General features: G+C 37.5%; 4 protein-coding genes and 1 pseudogene across 5 annotated transcripts in view; all 5 read left to right on the top strand.

Moving 5' to 3' along the window:
• Positions 1–5082, top strand: part of LOC122650131 (twinkle homolog protein, chloroplastic/mitochondrial) — a 71150-nt gene extending 66068 nt beyond the window's left edge. For both annotated transcript variants that reach the window (XM_043843447.1, XM_043843446.1), the window contains 3 exons: positions 53–187; positions 373–440; positions 4956–5082. In XM_043843447.1, coding sequence (XP_043699382.1) covers positions 53–187; positions 373–440; positions 4956–5001 — 249 coding nt within the window. In that variant the 3' untranslated portion in view covers positions 5002–5082. The remainder of the gene's footprint in view (positions 1–52; positions 188–372; positions 441–4955) is intronic.
• LOC122650133 (phenylcoumaran benzylic ether reductase Betv6-like) overlaps positions 1–18398 on the top strand; it is a 29743-nt gene extending 11345 nt beyond the window's left edge. Inside the window, exons 3-8 of the mRNA XM_043843449.1 lie at positions 8413–8612; positions 8762–8890; positions 13629–13866; positions 14098–14301; positions 14403–14604; positions 18269–18398. Coding sequence (XP_043699384.1) covers positions 8430–8612; positions 8762–8890; positions 13629–13866; positions 14098–14301; positions 14403–14569 — 921 coding nt within the window. The 5' untranslated portion in view covers positions 8413–8429 and the 3' untranslated portion in view covers positions 14570–14604; positions 18269–18398. The remainder of the gene's footprint in view (positions 1–8412; positions 8613–8761; positions 8891–13628; positions 13867–14097; positions 14302–14402; positions 14605–18268) is intronic.
• On the top strand, positions 46–25785 carry LOC122650132 (patellin-4-like). Its single transcript, XM_043843448.1, has 6 exons — positions 46–51; positions 16935–16941; positions 23199–24548; positions 24846–24970; positions 25057–25198; positions 25295–25785. Exons 3-6 carry the CDS (start codon positions 23214–23216, stop codon positions 25535–25537), a joined length of 1845 nt encoding a protein of 614 aa, XP_043699383.1. The 5' UTR covers positions 46–51; positions 16935–16941; positions 23199–23213; the 3' UTR covers positions 25538–25785.
• On the top strand, positions 16088–17531 carry LOC122650134 (annotated as a pseudogene).
• LOC122651177 (phenylcoumaran benzylic ether reductase POP1-like) lies at positions 17701–18231 on the top strand. The gene is made up of 3 exons (XM_043844492.1): positions 17701–17713; positions 17779–17982; positions 18071–18231. Exons 1-3 carry the CDS (start codon positions 17701–17703, stop codon positions 18229–18231), a joined length of 378 nt encoding a protein of 125 aa, XP_043700427.1.
• Positions 25786–25934: the final 149 nt, after the last annotated feature.

Raw genomic sequence — 25934 nt, 5'->3', positions numbered from 1 at the left:
CGTTGTGCTTGATGCTTGTTGTCTTGATTGCTGACCCTCAAATCTGTCATAGTTACACCAATGGGTTGGAAGTCCTCCAAATCTGTATGATATCAGTGGAAGTGCACACTTTATTAACAAGTGTGACAATGGGATTGTTGTTCATCGAAATCGAGATCCACAGGCTGGTCCTATTGATCAAGTGCAAGTGAGTTCTGGATTCAACTTAAGTTGCTAGCCTTATCCCACCTACTTTTGTTGGCTTCATGAATGCTTTTCCTCCATTCTAACTCTTTCTATCAAGTGCAAGAGAGTTGGAACTTTGAATAATTATTTTACTTGTTAAGAAAGAGCCTTATGTTATTTTACAATTTCCCCCCTTTTAATCCTCAGATTTGTGTGCGGAAGGTGCGGAATAAGGTCATAGGGAGCATAGGTGATGCCTTCTTGTCATATAATAGGTATGCCATTTCTTGTAGCAAATCACAATATTACTGTGGCTTTTCTGGTAGTTTTGTTTGTTATATCATAATGACTTTTATGTCTTTTAAAACTTTGCCTTTTGGATTTGTTAGATGGTAATTCCTGTGAATAAATGAAATGTCGCAAATAGTTATTATTGATGTAATAACTATGACGAGTGTTAGAACCATGGGAGTGCAAACAAGTGAATTCCTATTACAGTTTGGTTACATCAAGGATCAGTTTTAAGCTCTCATCTCTCTCTCTCTCTCTCTTTTTGTGGACTGGATGAATTAGCTGGACACATTTGAGATGAAATTCTATGGTTTATGCTATTTGTTGATAATATAGTTTTGGCTGTAGAAATGAAAGAATTGGTATGTAAAGAAGTAGGACATAAACGGAATGCTTTAGAGTCGGGGGGAGGATTTAAAAGAAGCAGGACTAAACAGAATCTATGGTATGTAACTTGAGTAAAAAATTGGAAAAAAAAATGAAGAGTTTAGGATGGTTGGTCGGGAGATGACTAAAAGTGGTAGGTTTTGTTATTTAGGATCAATCATACATAAAGAAGAAGAAATGGAAGATGATGTAACTCATAGAATTAGAGCAAGGGGATGAAATTGAGAGGTGCCTTTAGAGCATTTAATGATTGTCCTATCCCACTAAAAGGATAATTCTATAGGACAGCTATAAGACCAGCAATGCTATAAGGAGCTGGAGCTGAACGTTGGGCAACAATAATGAATATATTAACAAAAAATGTGTATCTGAGATGACAGAGATGAGGATGTTGAGATCATAGTATTAAATCTCGTCTCAGAAGGCCATTTCGGTTAGACCGAAATTTCCAAGATACCGAAGCCAAAATTTCGCCGAAGTATTGTATTTTTTCTCAGAGTTTTGCTTGACCATTTCAGGGTGTAAAATGCCGAAATATCGAATCGAAATGACCAAAATTTTGACAGAACAGTGCATTTTTTAGACCGAAATTTCCGAGATTTTCAAAATGAAATGGCCAAAATTTCCAAAATATTACATTTTTTCATTTCGACATAGCATGTCGTTTGGGCCTAGCCGAAATATCCAAAATTTCGGCGAGATTTTGAACTATGCTTGAGATGGATGTGTTAAGGGTGTCAATTCGGTACTGAAACCGTTTTCCGAACTGGTACTATACCGAATTACCAGTACCGGTATGGGAAAATGTACCGTATTCTATACGGTACGGCATAGGTATGGAGGTTGATACCTGCGGTACATACCGATATAGTACCGAATACCAGTACCATACCGTTTACCTACATATATACTTATATATATATACTATTTTTTATATAATAAATAATATATAAGTATATATATATATATATGAGAATATAACATACTAAATATAGTATATTTCATGTTATAGATACTAATCTCTATATATATAATAAGAAACCGTCTAACGAATATCGTATCCGTACCAATACATACCTAATAAAATCGTATACGAACCGGTACCATACAGTACAATATCAGTATGGGAAAATGGTACCGTACTCGGTACAGTACGGTATCGGTATGGGTTGTTTCATGTTTGGCTTCGGTACCGTACCAAATTGACACCCTTAAATGAGTGGAAAATTAGAAAAAAAGAAAAAAAGAAAAGAAGAAATGATGAAGTTTGAGATGATGTAGGGGTGGGCTAATAGAAGATAAGTTGAGAGAGACATTTGATGTACTTTGTGCATATGCAATGGAGGCCTTTGAGTGCATCAGTTAGGGGTGTTATTGATGTAGATTAGAGGAACTAAAAGATCGAGGGTAAACCAAAATTTCTTGCGAAGAGGTGATAGAAAAAGGGTGTACCCAGTGCACGAGGCTCCCGCCAGCCACTGCGGTGTCTGGGGAGGGTCATAATGTATACAGCCTTACCCATGCTTTTGCAGAGAGGCTGTTTTCAGACTCGAACCCGTGACCACATAGTCACAATGGAGCAACCTTACCGTTGCACCAAGGCCCACCGTCCTTGCGAAGAAGTGATGAAAAGTATATAAATATCTTTGGGTTGAGGGCTTTCATGGTTTCAATCAACTTTACGAGACGGTCGGCCTTTTCATCCCTGCGTGAAATCATCTTACGATGAAACGCGGGAATGCATCACGGAGTTGGATGGTGAAATAGGATCCATGTAGCTGATCCAATGTAGTTTGGAGAAGGCTTAGTCAAGTTGAGTTGTATCTGGAATCTCCATCTGATGGTTATGCCTAGATGATTAGGCTGAAAAATCAGTTGATGTCATCAAACTCTTTGTTTCCCCATAAACTCTACAATGGCGAACTGGTTATTATGTAAATTGCAATGAATAACTTGTGAATACAAGCTAGCTTGACATATACATTGGCTAATGCAAATATCTTTTTATGATTTATTCTCTTATCCAATTGCTGGCTCTTAGGTGGTATTATTTGTAATAACTTGCATTTTATTTAGGGAGAAATTATGCATATCCCCCTCTAAAAGATGCATTGAGGACTATCTGCTTATGTCAAATGTAATGTGCTTAATTTATGAATTTGAATTAATATATGTTTCATTGACAAACAAGAAGGGTGGACTTTGGCACAACGATAAGGTTCCATTGCGACCTAGTGGTCATGGGTTCAAGTCAAGAATCAGCCCCTCAAAGTGGGGTTAAGGCTGCGAACATTGTGACCCTCCCCAGACCCCGCAGTGACGGGAGCCTCATGCACTGGGTACGCCCTACTGACAAACAAGAATGATACACTTCCTGTGAATTCGGCACAGCACGAAACCCCTGTAGACTTTAGTGATTTTAAGTATCTGATGAGTCATGAGATAGGCATTTACCATAGGTTAATGTAGTCCTAGATTGGTAGGGGACCAACTAGGAGCCAGTAAACCAGGATCTGTTGTGAACAGGTAAATCGGCTAGGTCAAAAATAGGGTTTTGGTGAAATTAGGGTTAGGGTGTGATGTATGGATTATGTCAAGTTGAGGTAAGGGAGTCTATCAGTGAAGGTCCTGAGATGTTTTGATGGATGGAAGTGTGTAAATTTGAATGGGCAGCAAGTTAGGGTTAGGGTTTCAGATTTTGGAAAAGAGGACAAGATGGATTTCTAGGACGAGACGAGAGCCGAGATCTTGCCGAGTTGAGACAAGTTTTAGAACTATGGATACAACCTATTTACCCTCCTCTAGGTTGTTTCACAATTGGTATTAGAACAGGAGCCGAAGGAGGCCCACAGTGCAGAGGCCCACTTTCTCGTCTCTAATGGAGAAAGTGCCAAGGGTCCATTTTCTCATCTCCTATATATGCAGCCTTAATCCTAATGATTTCATACATCTGATTTTTGATCCAGCAAAATCTTCCATCATTATTTTTTGTTTAATTTTAGTCAACGGTTAAGTTGTGCTATTGCAACCATCAGGGTCTGGGTTCGAAACATGGAAATAGCCTCTCCGAGAAGCGGGGGTAAGGCTGCGTACATTTGCCCCTCCCAGACTCTGCAGTAGCGGGAGCCTCGTGCACTGCGATGCTGTTTTATGTTTTATTTTTAGGCAATGTTTCTCCCGACTGGCACATCTATAAAAATAGGTGGACAGACACACCTAATTGTGCCACATGGAAGGATGATTCATCCTTTCTGATTGTTGATATGTTGAGTTCTCTGGTGCCCTCAGGTCTCTCTTCTTTCATTCTTTGTCTTCATTTTCTTCAGGATTTTTTTTTTGAATATTTTCTGCATTTTCCTTCTCCTTTCCTTTCTTTTTATTTCTTTTTAAAATCTTTTTAATTGAGAAATAAATTAAGTCTCTTGAAAATTTTAAAAAGGACTGCTAATTCAATCTCAGTATTAGTGTGAAGGGATGGGACAAGTGAAGATATGGTGGGAAAAACGTGGTTGCCTTCACGTCACTTTTGGCAAAATTTTATCTTGCCTTCTTACGCAATTGCAGTCATTTGGAGAGGCTCAGGCCTATCATAAGCTCAGTTTTCAGTGTTTTGGGGCCTTCTCCTTTCTTTTTGCCTTTAAGCTTCATGCAATATTCTATTAGAGTACAGGTATAAAGTAATGAACATATTCCTTGACTTTTTTTTTTTATTTGGTAAAGAAAGGCAAGCAGTTCTTTGCACAACTCATATGGTAATGAGTTCCCAGGTGCCCACCTATATTTTTCATGTGGAAGGATGACATGGCATATTCGGATTGTTTGATGGGGGGATGGTTTGGATTGAAAATGTGTCAAATTTCAGAGTCTAATTCGATGGTATACCCTATTTGTAGTCCATATACTAGAGTCCATCCTCTTGGTAGTCCTGGACTTTCAAAGGTTTATTTTGCCATGTGGCGACTTTTCTATTTGGGCTGAAATTTTACGCGGGACTGGGAGGGGACCTTGGGATCTACTTGTGCACAAAATTTGGGCTATTTAAGAAGCCCTTCTTTGATGGACCATTCAGGAAACCATATCTCTAAATGAGAAAATGTGCACCTGCTTTCCAGGATTACGGGTGAATTCAGAGACATTGATAAGCCATCCCAAAAGTGAGCACATCAACAGGAGCTTGAATTGTATTGGGTTAAAGAGATAGCCAGCATGATGTGATGTTCAAGAACCTGTGTCGAGAGGACTAATCACACATCAACATGGTGTGGGTAACGAGGTTGCGAGCACTACCTGATTTTGAATAATCCATGCAAAGAGATCTTTTTTATTGGCAGGCGGAACCCACCAAGGATGATGGTTACAATATCGTAGATTCCTAGTTTCTGCCACCATGGTGAAGTTAATGGCGATAACCCAAGCCTCTGATATAGCAGATCAAATTTTCATATCCAAATTGTAACAAGATTATCGTATAAACATGGAATATTTATGGATCTCTATTCAATTCTGTTTTTGCTGTAAATCATGTCAGTTTCAATGATTCAATCAGTAAATGAAATATATATCATTCGTTCTTCATTTTGATCTTCATAATTTGTGCCTCCTGTTTCTGGAAAAATGATATTATTAAGTCTGCTAATGTATTACTGATTTAACTTCTTTTTCCCTCCCTTATTTTTGTTATTTACTTGTGAATGTTGAGATGATAATTTTTTAATATTATTAACGCTGATGTCGTTGGTTGTCTTAATGGTTTTACATGTTGAGGTCTGGAAAAGAACTGCTTGAAACCTTAAACTTCTCCTTTGACCATATATCTGGAAAGTGAACTGAACCATGAAACCTTAAACCTTTGCCCGGTGGAATCACCAGTAAAAAGCTGTGGAACCATGAAACCTTCAGCTACAAAATTCATACTTTACGGGATGAAAACTTGATGTGAAAGCATTAACCCCACTGGGAACTTGTTCTTCACAGAGATTGTTAGAGAACAGCATAGACTCCACAGAGAGACACTATTAGAGAGTCTAAGAAATGATCTAGATTGTACATGTTCTCAAATTTCAGACTCATGATAAACGCTGCTATGTATTGGGATGCACCCTCTCAGTGGTCAAAAGTATTGGCATGTACCCTATCTGTGATCCTGGATTTTTCAATACTTTTGTTTTGCGGCTTTGCCACTTGGTAAACTCTGAGCTTAAACTTGACATGTCAGCATAGGAAATTCGTTGAAATATAATGTGACTAATTAGTATTTCCAGTAAAATGATGCAAGGGAAGTTGGTGGAACATGAACAAGATGAATTGGAATTCTGATTGTTTGATAGCTAGGAAACTCCATAGATAGATCGGATGCCAAATTTGTTGTTGATCTCAACCAAATAGTTTACCATGTTTGGAGTTTGCCCCTTGTTTATTAGACTTTATTCATGTAATCCTTAAAACTACCCTAACAAAACATGGAGAGGGGAAATCAGATCGGTATAAATTTCAACATGTAACGATGCAAAGGTGTGCGAAACATGTCAACTCTTGTTTTTTTTTGTTGGAATTGAGAGCTTTTATATATATCTTACTTTTTTAGAGAAGGGAGTGTAATTACCAGCCAGGAGATTGGAACTCGAGACTCCTGATGAACATGGGCATGAAGTGTACCACAGCTCACCTACTGCCTTAGGCAGCTGTTGATATGTCAATTAAATTTCGGTGCAAAGCTGACTCATGATGGCTTTTATGGTAGCACATAAGAAAGGATTCCTCGGGCAGTTGCTTAGAACAAATGTAAAAGGTTCAGGTAGTAGTGGGCAAATGCCCGGGTTCGAGTCTTGAGAATGGTCATTTTACGCAACAATGCCATAGGTTAGAACCGACTTTAAAATCATCGCTACAGGACCTCGCATAGGTGGGGTAAACACTGGGTAATGGCCCTTTTTTAAGTAGAAAATGATTCCTTGTGTAGGCGTTGAGGAACCCTTCAGTGTTGAACTACTCTCCCATATGTAGAAAAGAGATTTTGACTAAATTGGTTTTCACTAGAGATGGAAATAGATATTCGAAAATCCGTATTCGATCCGCGTATCTGTTTAGGAGAATTCGAATTCGTTCGAAATTAATCGGATATGAACATGATAATCCCCTTATCCGATCGATTATTATTCGATTCGTTTAGCAATTTGACGGTAATAAAATATCTGAAATATATCTCTGTATCCATCTATCCTTTTAAGTTACCTTATTGGATTTTGTTGTCTTATTTTTACAATTTTATAAGTTAAGATAATGTAATTCTTTTTCTATATTTTTTATTGATTTATATATATTGTTTTATGCAATGTGATACATGGAATCACGTATCTATGTGAGAAAATCAAAGACTAAGAAAAGTAAAAGAAATGGTAGTTGTTGAACTTTCAAGTCTCAACCCTAACCTTCATCATAAAAACGGTAAAAACGTCAACGGGTGGTCGAAAATTCATATTCGATTCGCGTTCATATCCATTTAGGAGATTCCGTATTCAAAAAATCACTATCCGAAAACTATCCGAATCCATCCGAATATAAACGGATACGAATATGATAATGCTACTATAATTCGATCTGTTTACATCTCTAGTTTTCACCCCCCCCCCCCCCCCAAAAAAAAAAAAAAAAAAAAAAACTTCCGAGCTCACTAGTAATTTTCAATTAAAACACTCATTTGTTCCAATGTTTTTTGGGGTATGATTTGCACTCTCAGGGTTGGGCTACCAAACCATTGTACATATTAAAATGAATATGATCGGATAATTTCTAGCTGATGGTTTTTCTTTGGAACTTATTTTGAAATGCATTTAAATTTTTTCTTACTATTATCAACATATGGGAGAGGGATCTCTAAATAAGTGGCAGTTGGGGAGCGCAGTGCGACAAAATAGTATCGTATATTGGAGGCCAACAAGATCATTTAATATGCGGAAGAAAGAGAAACAGAAGTGCTAATGTACCATGTTTCAACCACTCAAAGAACCTTTTTGCATACATGTAGATGAATGAAAAGTTGCAGGTTTAAAACTTGGAAACAACCTCTCCCTGCGAAGTAGGGAGTAAGGATGCACACATTTGCCCCTCCCAAACCTTGTAGTAGCGACAGCCTCATGTACTGAGTTGCTCTTTTCTTATGAAAAGTGCACACTAGATTCATCCAACTTTGTATCGGTGTAAGAAAATTTTTTTTAATTTTTTTAAAGTCAAACCTACTTGAAAACGTTTAGGAATCAAAACCGGCCCACCCATTAGTCAATGCTTCTAGAACTCATGGTTAGAGCCGATTAACTTATTGTTCTGATTTTGATTGGACACTATGAAAGTTATGATGATACGAAGACAAGACTCACCACTCATGTAGAAACGAAGGAAGGATATTCTCGTAATTTCAACCATCCTACCCTTTTCAAAAGGTATCAATTAGCTGCGCTCGCTTGAGATGACAATATAAACCCCACGAAGTGAACGCTTCTTTCTGCCTTTCTCATAAACTTGGTCTGTTAACTTCTCTCTCTCTCTCTCTCTCTCTCTCTCTCTCTCTCTCTCTCCCTCTGTGCGCTTCAATGGCTGCAAAGAGCAAGATTTTGATCATCGGAGGGACTGGTTACATCGGCAAATTCATTGTAGAAGCAAGCGCGAAATCCGGCCACCCGACCTTCGCTTTGGTCAGGGAGAGCACAGCTTCTGATCCTGCAAAGGCCAAGCTCCTTGAGAGCTTCAAGAGCTCTGGTGTAACTTTGGTCCATGTGAGTAGAATCAGAACTGGTTGAGTAGCTCTGTATCTCCTTCAGTTGTTTTGCTTTTAAGCTTTCAGATACTAATTAAACTTCGTGAGGATTTGTTGGGGTTCTTTCTTTTAAAAATTTTTTTATTTTTTTATTTTTTATTTTTATAGGGAGATCTTTATGATCATGAGAGTCTGGTGAAGGTGATTAAGCAGGTAGATGTGGTGATCTCCACTGTGGGTCAGATAGTAGATCAGGTTAAGATCATTGCTGCCATTAAAGAAGCTGGCAATGTTAAGGTAAAATGCTTACTTATAGTCTTTAATCTTTAAACTTCAAAATTTGGAGTCTCTCATCCATGGTTTGAGGTATCGGATCAGAACGGTCGATTTTGGCCGGATGGGATCAGTACCATCTGAGACCGCTCTCAATACCGATTCGATCCAGCTGTATGGACAAGGGTAAAAAGTAAAAAAATAGTTTTTTAATAAGAAAACAGGGACAAAAATATCATATTTGCCTGAATTTGAGTGATCCCCAATCTATATCAGCCGATCTGATCGTGATCCAATCCGATCCGATCTAACCGATACCGAGATCAAGAACCATGGTCTCATCTGTACGTTTTGGAACATAAAAAGCATGAAATGAAAAAGAACAGATCAGACCAGACCATTTTCGGTCCAACTAATTATCATTTCATTAGATGGGAGAATGAAATCTCATCCTCCATATATAAAATAATAGAATTATTATTATTATTATTATTATTATTATGGTTATTAAGCTAGAATATGTAACCGGATCTTTCCCCGGTTCAAATCTGGTTTGATTGTTGGAATAATGGTCCCACTCCATGCATCCCATCAACTCACTACCTAACTTATCATTAATTTTTTTTGGGAAGCAGTTTTCTGTACGAGAGTGTGGCCTATACCAGTATTTCCATGTGTCTATCTCTCTCCTCTTTAAAATAAGGGGGCAGAAATATCTTTTTACATGGGGAGGAGAGAGATAGACTCATGGGAGTGCTGGCGTAGGCCACACTTTCGGATAAAGAACTTTTTCCCATTTTGTTTTTTTTGGTAAAAACCTAACTTTATCAGTAATGCCTTAGGAAGAAGTCAACATTATATCAAGCATTCTAGAGGTAAAACGGCTTTAAATACTTGCTTTCCACTTATTAAATTATTTTATCAAAAAAACTTATTAAATTATGAGGATATCCATAATGAAGATCCATTAATATTATTAGATTGTTTCCATTCGGATAGGCTGACAATGGATAGTGGATTCTATCATTATAACCATCACCACTGAGGTGATCCAAGGGAGAAGAAGTAGAACATACGCTTGCATCACTTATATTAGAAAGGAAAAATTAGGGTTTTCAGTCTTTTACCCTGGTAAGTAAATGGGAGGGGGGAGGGGGGGGGGGGGGGGGGAGGGTAATGTGAGGACTCTTTTACTATTTTGGTTTACCCTCTATTTAGATTTAGCTGTTTATGAAGAATAAGATATCTTTATGGACCATCTCTTTTGAGCCACATGAAGGTTTTTTCATGTCAAATAAATGGTTGGATTGGAAGCAATCACCTTTGATTCATATGTCTAAGTTTTGGGCCCAATCTATATTGCCATCCCTTTAGTTAGGGTAATTATACATGTAACAATGGAAGGTGATATTTCTGTAAGGTAAAAAAAAAAGGTTACATGCATGGTCCTGTTTTCCTTCATAAGGGAGGGCCGAAATGACAAAAAAAAAAACCCCTATTTGATGAATTCGTAATCCTTTCTCCCTCACGCGGCCATGCATAAAACCTACCCATTTTCATAGATCACATGACAAATTTGATTCATCTATTTTTATAAATTTTTTTTTAAATCTAAGTCGTTTGTTCTACTCAAAGTTGGGAAAGTACATAGTAATGTCTAGACTACTAGTACACATGCATAGACATACATGAGATGTGCAACAATACAAAATTATTTTGATTGAATTAGATTTTGGCACATGACTATTCTAGACCATGTCGTTACTTTCCAATGTTCTGAATGAACATATCATTTATCCACATGACAGAACAGATGTCTTGTGACATTTGACAAAATAACAAACCTTTGTGAAAATAATAATTCACCTTTTTATTGAGATAAAGTTGAAATTTTAAAAACTTTGATATCCACATGGGAATAACATATCGGGTGGAAACTTATAAAATTGATAGATGATAAGTTCACAAAATATCGGCGCCAATAGAACTACCACATGTCAAATATTTGTTTCATTTCCTATTAGGATTTTCATATTTTTATTAGTTGGCTTTTTTTTTTTTTTTTTGATGATAAGAAAACACAAAGCAAAGAGAGTTAAACAGCTGACAGTACAGACCCTGAACAGGCGTTCCTACCCATATTTTTAGCTAAAGTTAGACACACCCCATCACCACACATAGAATAATTTACATCCTGAGTTCGAGCAGAAATATAAAGGAAGTCTTTAAACAGAAACCATGGCCATGAGCATTTGGTTGGAGATGGAAGAGCTTGCGCAATCAGTTTCTGATCAACCCAGACTGCTTTAATCTTCAACCCAATACAGGCAGCACGGTCACAACCTCTCCGAAGAGCAAAAAGGGTAGCCACCAATTGTGATGACTGTGGACTAGTTCCTGTATCAAAAAACTTTAGTGTGCCATCAATCAAAAAGAAGTAGGACCATCCAGCTGTAGTTAGTCCAGAGGTAGCGTATCCTCCACAAATCAATATAGGAAAATCAAACATAGGAAGTTTAAAAGAAGATGGGGGAATTGATAGGGAATCAACATGGTCCATTACAGCCAAGGGCGGAGATGTGGGAGGGGATACGTTTAGATCCAAAATCCACTTTTGAATGTTTTTTAAAACCCACAAAGGATCAGGTTTTTCCAAAGCCACCACAACTCTATTCCTAAGAGCCCAAATAAAATAACAAGTAATAAAGAAAACGCTGAAAAATCATAAACATAAATGTTTGTCGGACTAGAACTGGAGAAAAAAAGACAGGCAGAAAGATTTGATATCAGCCAAAGATATACGGTCGGTTCTTAGCCCCAAAGGGCCTCCCGCCCAAATGTGTTTGACCCAATCACAAGAAAGGAACAGGTGCAGTGATGATTCAACACCAGTTCCACATAAAGCACAAGTGGAGTCAATCTGGATCCAGTTCGAGAGAGAATCCTTATTAATAAGTCCTGCATGTAATAAACGCCACATGAAAATTTTAAATTTAGGATGAATCTGAATCTTCCAAAAGAATTTCCATCAAGAAATATCAACAGTAGACAAAGCAGAACAATGAGAACTCAGTTCAAGGGCAGCTAATTTGGTGGTTAGAATACCATTGTTTGCTTTGATACACCACCACTTATCATCAGAGTCAGAAATATCAATAGATTGTATTAGGGTAGTGATTGAGTGGGGTAAATTAGAATTAGACAGATTTGAGTTCCAATGAGTGTCTTGTAAGAAGGACTTTACCACCATTGTTCGGTCCAAAGGGGATAATGGAATAGAGGATAGGTCAAAGAGATTACTAGGCAAGCCTGGGATCCACTTATCAAACCAAAAATACGTAGAAGAACCATTACCTACTTTTTTAACTACCATCTTTTCCAATTTAGGTATGGCATGCAAAATGCTATTCCACACCCAAGAACCCTTCTTTTTCCTTATGGACGGGTCAAAAAGAGAGTGATTGTGGAAATACTTGGCTTTGAGAATCCGGGCCCATAAGGAGGAAGGCTCAGTGATCAACCTCCACCCCAACCTCATTAAAAGAGCATTGTTATAAGTTTCTGCCTTGCGAAACCCAAGACCCCCATGAGACTTGGGAGTGCACATTTTATCCCAAGAGATAAGGGTAATTTTTTTCCTTGTGGTTTTGCCATTCCCCAACTAGAAATTAAGACAGATGGAATCAATTTTATGACACGTTGTTAAGGGGAAACGGAAATAGTTCATTAAAAAAGCTAGTGTTGAAGCAAGCACAGATTTAATAAGTATACTACGACCAACATAAGTTAAAAGATTAGCTTTCCAAGATGCAAGCTTCTTTTGCAGTCTAGCAATTACACCCTCCAACTCTCTATGTTTGGACCTGCCATGAAACAAGTTAGTACCCAAATACACTGAATCCATAGACATTTCCTTAATACCTAAAAGAGAAGAAAGAGAAATTCGATCAGCATGAGAAACATTCTTGTTAAAATGAATACTGCTTTTAGACAAGTTTATCTGTTGGCCCGATAAATCCAAGAACAGATCAAGAATAGCTTTAATAGTAACCAAGTCCTCAGAGTTGGCACGACAAAAGATGAAAATATCATCCGCAAAAAGAAGATGTGTGACCTCAGGCGCATACCTAGAAATTTTTATCCTCTGAAACAAATTCAAATCTCTGTAGGTGGAGAAAAGACGGGATAAAACTTCCATGGCCACAAGGAACAGGTACGGACTAAGAGGGCATCCCTTCCTTAATCCCCTAGAAGCAGTGAAGAATTCAAAAGGACTCCCATCCAGTTTGATAGAAAAAGAGGTGGAAGAAATTAAAGCACGAATAAGAGAATACCAACTCTCACCAAACCCAAGAAAATTAAAAATAGAAAGAAGAAGGTCCCACTCAATTCTATCGTAAGCCTTGGACATGTCGATTTTGATTGCCACAAACCCAAACTTACCACGGGTGTGGTTAAGAAAGTGAAAATTTTCCCACTATTTCTGCTCAAGTAATGGAATGTAAGAGCCAGCCTAAGCCAGGTTTGGGCCTTTGATGTTTGCCCAAAAAATAAGGGCATCTAGTTATAAACCCACCCAAGAACATAACCTAAAACATGTATAATTGGGCAAATCTTTTTCTTCTAGAAGAAAAGAAGAAAATCAGTTTCCTTCAAGCATTTCTTATGGTTTGATGAGTTATTAATTTTTACAACGTGGCCCTTTCAAATGTTTCATAATATTTAATTGAATCTTTTATGTTTGAAAATCTTGCTTGTTCAGAGATTCTTCCCTTCAGAGTTTGGAAACGATGTCGACCGGGTCCATGCAGTTGAGCCGGCAAAGTCTGTATTTGCGGCAAAAGCTCAAATCCGACGAACCATTGAGGCTGAAGGGATCCCCTACACTTATGTCCCCTGCGACTGCTTCGCCGGATATTTTTTACCCAATTTGGCCCAGCCTGGAGCCACAGCTCCTCCCAGAGACAAAGTTGTGATATTAGGAGATGGAAACCCTAAAGGTAACAAACTACATCCTTCCTCTTTAAAATTTTCAACCTTTTAAGTATCCCTTAGCTTCAAATTCCTCATAAAACCTAAGGGTGTATTAATTTAGAACTAAAGTTGAAATGGGCCTCCAATGTACTATGTGAATAATTAAAAACCCTTTTTTATTTTATGGTAAAAAAGCCCATACACTATATGGGCCCATAAAGATATCTTATTCTTGGCATTCTTGCTCTTATGTGCAGTGGTTTTCAACAAGGAGGAAGACATAGCAACCTACACAATTAGAGCTGTGGATGATCCAAGGACTTTGAACAAGATCCTCTATATAAAACCTCCGGCCAACACTCTCTCCTTCAATGAGCTTGTAGCCCTTTGGGAGAAGAAGATTGGGAAAACCCTTGAGAAGGTTTATGTTCCAGAGGAGCAAGTCTTGAAAGACATCCAAGGTTAATATTGAAAAGAAAACTAAGATAAAGATTTTAATCTTGCACTAAGTTCCTTCAAAATCCCAATTTTAATAATTTGTTTTTCATCTAATATATTGCAGAGTCACCGGTGCCGATAAACGTCGTACTCGCGATTAGTCATTCGGTTTTTGTGAAGGGAGATCATACCAACTTTGAGATTGAGCCTTCCTTTGGAGGGGAGGCTTCTGAGCTTTATCCTGATGTGAAGTACACCAGTGTTGATGAGTACCTCAACCAGTTTGTTTAAGGTTATGGGGTGCTACTGTTCTATATATGTCCTGTATGCATGCTTAATAAGTGGTTATCACATTAGAGTTTCTGTGGAACATAAATATATATGTGGTTGTTCTTGATGGAGTTTGCATGGAGTTGTGAAATATGAAAATCATTAATTCCTGTCATTTCTGTGTTATCTACATAAAGATTCTTAATTTCATAAACTAATTATCATGGTTTAAAGAAATCGGTATCAGATTGGCCAATCTAGGTCATTCAATCATTTTTCAAAAACTAAGGTTAAAGTATTAAATACCGATTTTGGGGTCAATTTAGGCAATATTTCGTATGCATTCTTGGAATGCATTAAGTTGATTTAGCATTCTTGGGCGTTCTCGAGAATGTAAAATCGACCTAAAGAGCCAGGTTGATTCTGATCTTATCTACTACAGGTTATTCAGATGGCAAAAATAATAACATGGAGAATCAGAGAACGATACATGGAGTAGAGAAATCACTTCTCCTTTGATAATGTGACCAAGTGATTGAGTTCTAGGGTTATCATTACATTTTCATCACTGTTGACGAAGTTGAAAATACCCTTTTCTATCATGGTCAGTGGTCACATCATCATGGGTGTGGGGATTCTTTCTATATCCATTATGTAGAGAAGTTTATTCCCAAAAAAAACCTTGAAATGGAGTTTCTTTTACGGAGGAAAAAAAATGAAAAAAAGAAAGAAAGCGAGCTGATCATAGTTATGCTGAGACCAAGCCCATCCCAGCCCATTTTTTGCCCTTACATCCAAACCTAGACTTAATGTGACCATGGTTTGAAGTATTGGTATCGGGTTGATCGATCTGTATCAATATCAGTATCAATAGAGATCGATATCAATCCTGTATTAGTGGATCAATACGGACAGAGGTAAAAATGAGAGATCTATGTTTTTAATGAAAACAAATCGATACAGAATACTAAAACCCTAGATGTGATTGGTAAAGGAGATTCCTATCTACACCAAATAATATATCCACTTGGCCAAAACAAAGTGTTATGCAATGAAAAACCCATTTTGAGCAGCCATCGTGCTGCACTCAATTCCCAAGCCGCCACATTAGATTCCACACCGAGTCAATGGAGATCAATTCAAAATTATTGCTCACAATTCAAAATGGTTGGAATCATTGGATCAATATGGAATCTCATGTGATTGCCTAGGATTTCTGTCTTTACATGAAGACGGTCATTTCAGACACCCCAAGGCGATTATGCGTCTAGCGAATGATCGGATAGCGTTATCTCTCTCTCTCTCTACAATATATTTTCATTCAACAAACATGACTCATGAGTCACGATTCATTTCTAGTAAAAAGAAAACCAAATGAGTGACGGGGTCATTTTAAAACTCTATCAGGAAGTGTCAAATAGGGGATTGTGTAAAATGAATAGTTGACTTTTCATTCCTAATTCTTCGGCTTATCTCTACGAAGACAAAAAAGAAGTCATGCATGGCTCATTATAAAACCAATGGTTGTCTTGGCCCGTTAACCACTCTCTCTCTCTCTCTCTCTGTGCGTTTCAATGGCTGCAAAGATCAAGATTTTGATCATCGGAGGGACTGGCTACGTCGGCAAATTCATTGTAGAAGCAAGCGCAAAGTCAGGCCACCCGACCTTCGCTTTAGTCACGGAGAGCACAGCTTCTGATCCTGCAAAGGTCAAGCTCCTTGAGAGCTTCAAGAACTCTGGTGTCACTTTGGCCCACGTGAGTAGAGTCAGAACTGGTTGAGTTGAACTCGCTCTGTTTCTACTTCACTTGTTTTGTTTTTAATGTTTGGGTTTTTTTTTTTTTTTTTTTTTTTTTGGGTTGGTATAGGGAGATATTTATGATCATGAGAGTCTGGTGAAGGTGATTAAGCAGATAGATGTGGTGATCGCCACAGTGGGTCATGGCCAGATGGTAGATCAGATTAAGATCATTGCTGCCATAAAAGAAGCTGGCAATGTTAAGGTAATTAAAATGTTTAGCTTTTTTTTTATACTCTCTTTGATTCCATCTGTTGGTCTAAGGATGTACGAAAACGGTTCTCATATTCAATTCTTGGTTATGTGGGAGCCAGTGGTTAATCCTGTGAGGTAACTTGACCGGTCAATACGTAAAAGGCTCCAGAATTAATGGAACGTGTTAAATCAAACTTTTTAACCTATATCACACTAGGTTGGTCTAATCTATCGTCCATACACTGGATCGAACCCATTAGACACATAACAAAACCATAATAAAAAAAGACCAGACCATTTTGAATTGAGAAACACTATCGTCACAGCCATTTTCCTTGGGTTAGTCATGTCTTAGAGTTTCGGCTCCAATTCCATTAATAGTCCTCGTTTTAGTTTTACTTTTTTTTTTTCATTTGCAAAGTTGCCAAAAGTTTGAATTTTAAAAACTAAGATACCCACAGACCAGGAATGTAAGAGCCACCCTAAGGCTGGTTTGGGCCTTTGATGTTTCCATGGGTTGGGTTCAGGCCCAAAAATAAAGGCATCTTAGTTATAAACCCAAGAACAGAGTCTAAAGGCATCCCTAAATAGGCAAATCTTTTCATAAAAGAAAAGAAAAAAAAAAAAAATTAGTTAGCTTCAAGAATTTCTTCTACTTTGATGAGCTCTAATTTTCACACCATGATGGCCCTTTCAAATGCTTCATAATATGGAATTGAAACTTTTATGTTTGAAAATCTTGCTTCTTCAGAGATTCTTCCCTTCGGAGTTTGGAAATGATGTCGACCGCGTCCATGCAGTTGAGCCGACGAAGTCTGTAGTTGCTATTAAAGCTCAAATTCAACGAACCATTGAAGCTGAAGCGATCCCCTACACTTATGTCTCCTGCAACTGTTTCGCCGGATTTTTTTTTTTCCCAATTTTGCACAGCCTGGAGCCACAACTCCTCCTACAGACAAGGTTGTGATATTAGGAGATGGAAACTCTTAAGGGTAACAAACTACATCCTTTCTCTTTATAGTTTGCAACCTTTTAAGTGTCCCCTAGCTAGCTTCATATTGTGAAGAAATTAAAGGACTAAAGTTGAAATGGGCCTCTAATGTACTATGTGAAATAGTGGGACTCTTTTTATTTTGTGGTAAATGAGCCCATACACTATATGGGCCCAAATGGTTAGGATTCCTAAACTTGCAAAGTTAAACAAACTTATTCTTGGCATTCTCACTCTTATATGCAGCGGTTTTCAACAAGGAGGAAGACATAGCAACCTACACAATTAGAGCTGTGGATGATCCAAGGACCTTGAACAAGATCCTCTATATAAAACCTCCAATCAACACTCTCTCCTTCAATGAACTTGTAACCCTATGGGAGAAGAAGATTGGGAAAACCCTTGAGAAGGTCTATGTCCCAGAGGAGCAAGTCTTGAAAAACATCCAAGGTAATGTTAGAATGGAAACTAAGCTAAAGCTTTTGAAACTTGCATTAAGGTCCCAATTGTAATTTATTTTTCATCTAATATGTTGCAGAGTCACCGACGCCGGTGATAGCCACGATTAGTCATTCGATTTTTGTGATGGATGATCAAACCAACTTTGAGATCCAGCCTTCTTTTGGAGTAGAAACTTCTGAGCTTTATCCTGAGGTGAAATACCCCAGTATTGATGAGTATCTGAACCAGTTTGTTTAAGTTTATGGGGTACTAATACTGTTCTATGTTCAGCTGATGCTATGGTTTAATAGCTTAATAAGTGGTTGTCACATTAGAGTTTGTGTGGAACATAAATAAATATGTGAGTTGTTCTTGATAGGAAGTGTACATGAGTTGTGAAATTTGAATAATTAATTCCCATTTCTAGGATATCTACTAAAGATCCTTACCCCCCCCCCCCCCCCCCCAAAAAAAAAGCACTAAAGATTTTGACCAAGTGGTCACGGGTTCAAGTCTGAAAACAGCTTCTTTACGAAAACAAGGATAAAGTTGCGTACATTAAAACCCTCCCTAGACTCTATAGTGGCGGGAGCCTCATACGTTGGGTACATACACCTTTTTTTTCTACCAGAGATTTAATTTGAATTTCATGGAATGGTTAAGGTAAAGTTAATCCTACTAAGGTTAAACTAAAGATGTCAATTGGTTCAGTTTCGATTTTTTTATTAGGTTTTTGTACAGTTTAGGATACATAAACGAAGGGTATTTGATTGAATTGGGCTCTAAAATTCGACAAGTGATGAATCCAAATCATGGCATCTCCATCCACCAGTCAAAATAACTAATCATCTCTACAAATGGCAATATATGTAGAAAAGCTTCTTACTATGGGTGTGTCAGAACCTTTTTTTTCTTGTCATAGTAAATATTTGAGTCCAAATTTCTTACAGTGTTTGTTAAGCAGCTTAGTTAATTAATCAACTTTTACCAAAAACAAAAAATTAATCAACCAAGTTTGCAACTTTCTTTGTGCGGGTAAACTTGATCTTTACAACACGTGTATGTCTAATTTCTTTAATTTGGCATTGCCTCCTTTTCATAGAAGAAATTCAAAGGAATCCTGTCGATTTAGCTATGTTTGGTATTTCTCTACTTTCTTGTTTTAGAATTCGTTTTAGACCGAAAATTTATTTCGAGAATGCATAATAAAGACAACTTTAATTTGATTTATTTGGCCCCATGTTATCAAATAATTCCTTATGAAACAAGAATAATTTGAATCAACTACCATAAAAAAACTCGAAAGACTTAATAACATAGTTAATATCTACGAACAAAGAAAAAAGATTCCTAACCAATGACAAGATCGATTGTTATCTAATCAATCTGCAATCAGTCCAGATATCTACGATTGTATACATCCTATATAACCAAAATTCATGAAATAGACACAAATTTTTCATTAATAATAATAGAAAAAAAGAAATATGTTTGAAACAAGATTTCTGGACACGTAAACACATGATGGGGCAAAATGACTTCCTAACCGCTATTGATGCTTCCAATGCAAGGGCCACGATTCCAAATAAGATAAGTCTTCCATATTGATGGGTTATTCAATCAATCCATTAGTAGTCTACATGATTGGTTATACAATAAGATTGGATCTAGTATGTTATCAAATAAAATAAAATAAAAAGATTGGATCTAGTCCAATAGAATAACGTTACATGGATTTGCCAGCTGCATGACAATATATATGTATACATAATTTGACAAAATCATGACCCCAATTCTCCATACAATTTCTTTTCTTTAACCGACAACCGACCTAAGAATTTGTCTTTATGGTCTGACGTTGACGTTAACGTACTTTTAAAATGGTAGGGAAGATCTGTGTTTTATTTTGTACCATAGCTTCTAGTAATTTATTTTGTACTATGCCATGAGAGAGAGAGAGTGAAATTTCAAGATTTCAGACTTGGTTTGAGGTATATTGGTTTTGCAAGTGATCGATTTCTAATATTGTATTGATATCGTATCGGTGATATGGAATGAATAAGGGGTAAAATGATAAAAAAAAATATATATTTTAAAGAATAATTAGGGGTAAATTTGTTCAATACGGTCGATTCATGCTGATATCGATCTGAATAACGTATCAGTTTTTAGGTTTAACGATACTCATCCCGATACCATGCACTACAACCATGATTTCAGATGAGACAATCATGGTTTTACGAATTGGTGTGGGATCGGTTTGTATCCTTCAAATTGGCATTGGTCATGATAACTGATATGATACCTTTTTTAGAAGAAAGTTTTCTATGGAGGAACATACTGCCATGCCACACATAAAGGGGCAAAATGACCATTTTACCCTTCCTGAAAGGCTAAAATTCACTCCTATGATGCCATCACATGTGCTCTTATTGACCCCCACGCATGTAGGACCACACTTCCCTACAAAGAACATTGATCCTTTTTTTAGAGGGCTTCCTATGAGGGCAATGTACAAAAGAATTTACACACTACAACCAATGTGGAGTTGAAAAATATGGGCCTACATGGGACCCATATGATCATATTAGGAGAGAGAAATATCAATATGAATCCCACTGTTTATTATGGAGGAAGGTATAAAATAATCCATAACCTAAAATTTTGATAACCTAGAATTTTGAAACCATGCTTAGATTAAGCAGTGATGGTGCTAACGCTGAGTCACATAGATGGTTTTTGTGGCCAAACTGAATAATAGATAGATATCATGCCCCTTGAAGGCCACATATTCAAATTTAATGTCCACTTTTCTTATATTGGATCTCCCCCCCCCCCCCCCTCTTTGAGTCTTTGTACATCCAAATGTAAAATTGTATTTATTGATTTTTCAACTATTAATCTTTGTTAACAGGAGATACATGACATATTAAAGGTAAAGCATTTCAAAGCAGACTTATCAAGATGAATCAAATATATGCAATTGGACAAATTAGATGGAACTTAAATTTTTTGAACAAATAGATCTTACAATACTTTGCTGACATGCAAAATTTTAACTCAAATAAAATTTGTCAAGTGGCCAAAAAGAGTTTCGAAAATTCAGGACTGTGTGTGTATGTGTGTGTGTGTGTTAATAAATGAGGGGGAAATTTGATTAAATTAGGGTGCTCTAAAATTCTGACATGCATGTGACTAATCCAGACCATGTAAGTATCTCATCAATGGCTAGAATTATCACACCATTTCAAAATGGTACAATGAAGATAAAGTGTTTTGCATGGTTTGAGGTATCCGTATTTTTGGGATGGTGATAGTATGGACAAAGGGTAAAATGGTAAAAAAAAATCTATAAAAAAAAAAAACCAAGGGCAAATTTTGTCCACTACGATCAATTTATATTGATACTGATCTGATACTGTATTGATTTCCAAGTTGACTGACACCTACTCCGATACCGTGCACTAAAACCATGGTGCTTTGATAAATTTATCAAACTAAATTTGCTAGCGAATAGTTCATTATGATATTGATAATTATATGAAACCATTTGACACGATTTAGCCAATCAAACCCGTTTCTGAAACTTCAGATTGTGAATTATTAAACGGTTTCGAATGAAATTGTATTGACTGGGACCCACATCAAGTCAACATTTTATATGACATAGCTTTTATTATTAATATTATTATTATTATTATTATGGGTAGAATATGACACAGCTTTTGAAAATATAAACAAGAGAACATGAGTTGTTACATTATTTATTATATTTTTTTATTATCTCTTATAATAAGTGGCATCCGATGAGAAAGCAAAAAGTGGGAGGAGTTAGGAGAACGTTATGGACGAGAATACAACTAATAAGTGGGCCCATCGAAACCAGGCTTCCTAAAAGTGGAAGGAGTTCAGGGTTTGGGGCAGGCAAGGCAAGGGGTCCCACAAGCATGAAAGGGCAACAACATGCTTCACCACCAATCACCTTCACATGGTACACTAGGCATTTTTACCATTTATTTGAGAAATTGCACAATTTATCATCTCAAGACTTGGAGTCTGAGTTGGGCCAGGGCTGAGCCCAAGCCCTTTCAAAAACAGGAATCACATTTGAAATCTATTATTAGCTTTTTTAAGTTTTGAACCTTTTTACCCAAAAAAAAAACGGAAGTTTTGAACTTAAGCCTAAAGAGCCTCAAAATGATGGTTTTAAACGCATTTCCTCTTTTTCTTTTTCGTTTTTTAAGAACATTTTTTGGTATGTCAAACCAGCGAATCTCTTCCTCTAAAATGAAAAAATCAAGTCCATTTGGGCAAATTCACACCCTCCAAATATAAATCAATTTATATTTGGATGACATGTTTAACATGAAACTTAAAACAAGACGGGAACCAATGGCCAAAAGGGTCATTTTTGGGTTGCCAAACAGACTGATACTATTCATATCACATAAAATGTCAGGGGATCTACACATTGTTCGCATGTAATGGCATCTCCCACACCAAGGCACACGAGAGGGGGTGCATGATTATTCGTATACAGGGGGACCCATATGGTGAGAGAGAGAGAGAGAGATGTACATCTTTTTTTGTTTGTTAAAGCTAATCTTTCAATTAGATACTGCAATTAGGAATTGCAATATAAAAAAATGGTTAAGATCCCACACTTAGAGCTTGTTAGATTCAAATCCCGACAATAAGAGGATGTAGGATGCATATTTTCACTTGCATTAAACATGGATTAGATTAGTTAGAGCTCTAATTGAATTAAGTCTTATGATCCATACTAACAGGCCCATTTTAAGGGGGAGCCCATTCGTGATTTTAATTTCTCACGGTATAAAAAATTGCCTAGAAAATCATTTCGTGGAATGGATGAGAATCTAGCTGTTTGGGTGGAAAATCTATGTAAAAGGTTAAAAATAGATGAGTGGGGCCCTTAACGACTCTCTCTCTCTCTCTCCAACCTACCTAGCAAAACTCTTGTGGGAGAATCCCAACGGCTCCTGTGGTGGCTCCAGATCAGTGACCGTTGGTGAATTTTGGAAACTCCAGCTTTTTAAACCCCAAGTCCCCAACCCACTTCGCATATATAACCGTTAAAGCCGGCATCTCTCTTGCTCAGTTCCACAAGAAGAGAGAGGAAACAGGGAAGCCTGGTGTGGTTGTGGATTTCTTCCCTTTTGCATTCCGTCTAGATTTCAGTCGGAAAATCTCATATTCTGATCCAAAAACCATCAACTATGACTGCTGAGGTTAAAGCCAACGAAACCCAAGTGGAAGAAATTCCTGTTTCTCAACCAGCAGAGACTACCAAGGATGTGGAGGAGACATCCCCTGCCGACGTAGCAGCATCGGTTGAGACCGGTAAAGTTGCAGAGGGAGCTGTTGGTGATGAACCCAAAACAGCAGAGGTGGAGGAAAAGAATATTGAAGCAGAAGCCCAAGCCGGAGCTGGAGATGCTGTTGTTGTGGTTTCAAAGAGTTCTTCCTTCAAGGAGGAGAGTTATTTCCTCTCAGATCTGAAGGAGTACGAGAAGAAGGCCTTGATCGAGTTAAGATCAAAGCTTGAAGAAGCAATCCTCGCAAACAATCTCTTTAACAAGGAGGAAGCTAAAAAGGAAGAGACGAAAGAGGAAGACAAACCCGTTGAAGAGACCAAAGAGGAGAAACCTGCAGAAGAAGAAGCAAAAAAGGAAGAGAAGAAAGAGGAGGAGAAACCTGCAGAAGAAGAAGAAAAAAAGGAAGAGAAGAAAGAGGAGGAGAAACCTGCAGAAGAAGAAGCAAAAAAGGAAGAGAAGAAAGAGGAGGAGAAACCTGCGGAGGAGGAAGAGAAGGAGGATGCTAAGAAGGAAGAGGAGAAAAAGGAAGACAAAACTGCAGAAGAAAGCCAAAAGAAGGAGAATGCAGTACATGCCGAAGAGAAACCTGCACAAGAAGAAGCTATAGAAAAGGAGAAATCTGCAACAGAAGGAGAGGCTGACAATGAGAAACCACTCCAAGAAGCTGAGGTAGAGAAGAAACATGATGTGGGTACCGAAGAAAAAGCCGTAGAAGTTGATACGGACATCTCCCTTTGGGGAATCCCTCTCTTATCCAGCAAAGGCGCAGAAGGCACCGATGTCATCCTCTTGAAGTTCATGAGGGCTCGAGATTTCAAGGTCAATGACGCCTTTGAGATGTTGAAGAACACCCTTCAATGGAGGAAAGAGCTCAATATAGATTCGATATTGGAGGAGGATTTGGATTCAGATCTCAACTCAGTGGCTTACATGAATGGCGTTGATCACGAAGGACACCCTGTTTGTTACAACATTTATGGTGTCTTTCAGAATGAGGAGCTTTACCAGAAGACATTTGGAACCGAGGAGAAACGGAATCAATTCCTGCGGTGGAGGTTTCAGTTGATGGAGAAGGGCATCCAGAAGCTTCATTTCAAACCAGGTGGTGTCTCTTCCTTGCTTCAAATTAATGATCTCAAGAACTCGCCTGGACCCTCAAAGAGGGAACTTCGGATTGCCACAAAGCAAGCTGTTGGGCTCCTCCAAGATAACTACCCTGAGTTCGTCGCAAGAAATGTAAGAATCTCTCCCACGCCATTTCTCTTTTCTCTCTTTGAACAATATCCTATTCAGAAATGTGCATTAATAACATTGGAATCATAACAAGGAAAAAGAAATTTGAAAATTTTAAGTAATCAGAGAGATCCCAAGATCGGATTTTGTTTCTTTAAAAATGGCTCTGTATCATATCTTGATTCTTTTTTGGGTGAATTCCATATCATATTTTCATTCTTAACATTATGTATTGAATTTCTGGATCGATTTGATGAAAGGGTTGCTTGCAGATCTTCACATTCATTTCTTTGGTTGCAGATCTTCATCAATGTGCCTTTCTGGTACTATGCCTTCAATGCTCTGTTATCTCCTTTCTTAACCCAAAGAACCAAGAGCAAGTTTGTCTTTGCTCGCCCATCCAAGGTTTCTGAAACCCTTCTCAAGTAAGTACCTTTTCTTCTGTGATCATAAGAAAAAGAATTAGGTTCCAATAGAAGCAAATGAAACCAATTTGATTTTTTTTTTCCAGGTACATTCCTGCTGAGAATATCCCCATCCAGTATGGTGGCCTGAAAAGGGAAAACGATTCTGAGTTCTTTGAAGATGGAAGTGTCTCTGAGCTCAATGTCAAGAGTGGAGGAAAAGAAACTGTTGAAATCCCTGTACCAGAGGTATCATTAAAAATGAAATTCTTTACATAAGCCTCTGTTTTTCCTTCGAGGATTTAGTAGTTTAAATCCTTTGTTCCATTAATGTTTAATAAACAGGTTGGAACCACTGCTCTATGGGACCTGACTGTGTTGGGTTGGGAGGTGACCTACAAGGAGGAATTTGTCCCAGATGATGAGGGTTCTTACACTGTCATCATCCAGAAGCCAAAGAAGATCTCTGCAAATGAAGAGCCAGTCCGTAACTACTTCAGGAATAATGAACCTGGGAAAATTGTTCTCACCATTGAGAATGCTTCCTACAAGAAGAAGCGAGTACTGTTCCGATTCAAGACCAAGTAGAGATGTTAAGAGACTTAGACACTTAGTTATGTATCTAATTTAGATTAGTTTGTTCTTTACATTCTTTTAAGATTGGGTTGGGTGTTCATTCTTTCAGCAGGATTAGTGTATCCTGTGATTTCATTTATTTGGTTTGAAGCTTTTGAACATTTTGTTTTCCTTTTTATCAGAGAGTTCAAGTTGAGAGAGATGAGAGTAGTTTCTTGTTGTAAGATCTTTATATTAAGATTAATTGTGTTATTCCTATTTTTTTATTTCTTTATTTATCAGTTTAGGTGATCATCCAACTTTGTTGTCAAGTAATTGTATAAATTAACCGTAAAATTATTTCATCATCCATTCAAGCAATAAATTTCTCTAATGTTTTCTCAAAATAATGGCTCAAATATCAAATACA

Source organism: Telopea speciosissima, chromosome 2 (genome assembly GCF_018873765.1).
Source record: "Telopea speciosissima isolate NSW1024214 ecotype Mountain lineage chromosome 2, Tspe_v1, whole genome shotgun sequence".
In the NCBI taxonomy this organism is placed as follows: Eukaryota; Viridiplantae; Streptophyta; class Magnoliopsida; order Proteales; family Proteaceae; genus Telopea; species Telopea speciosissima.
This window is presented reverse-complemented; position numbering and strand designations above follow the sequence as displayed.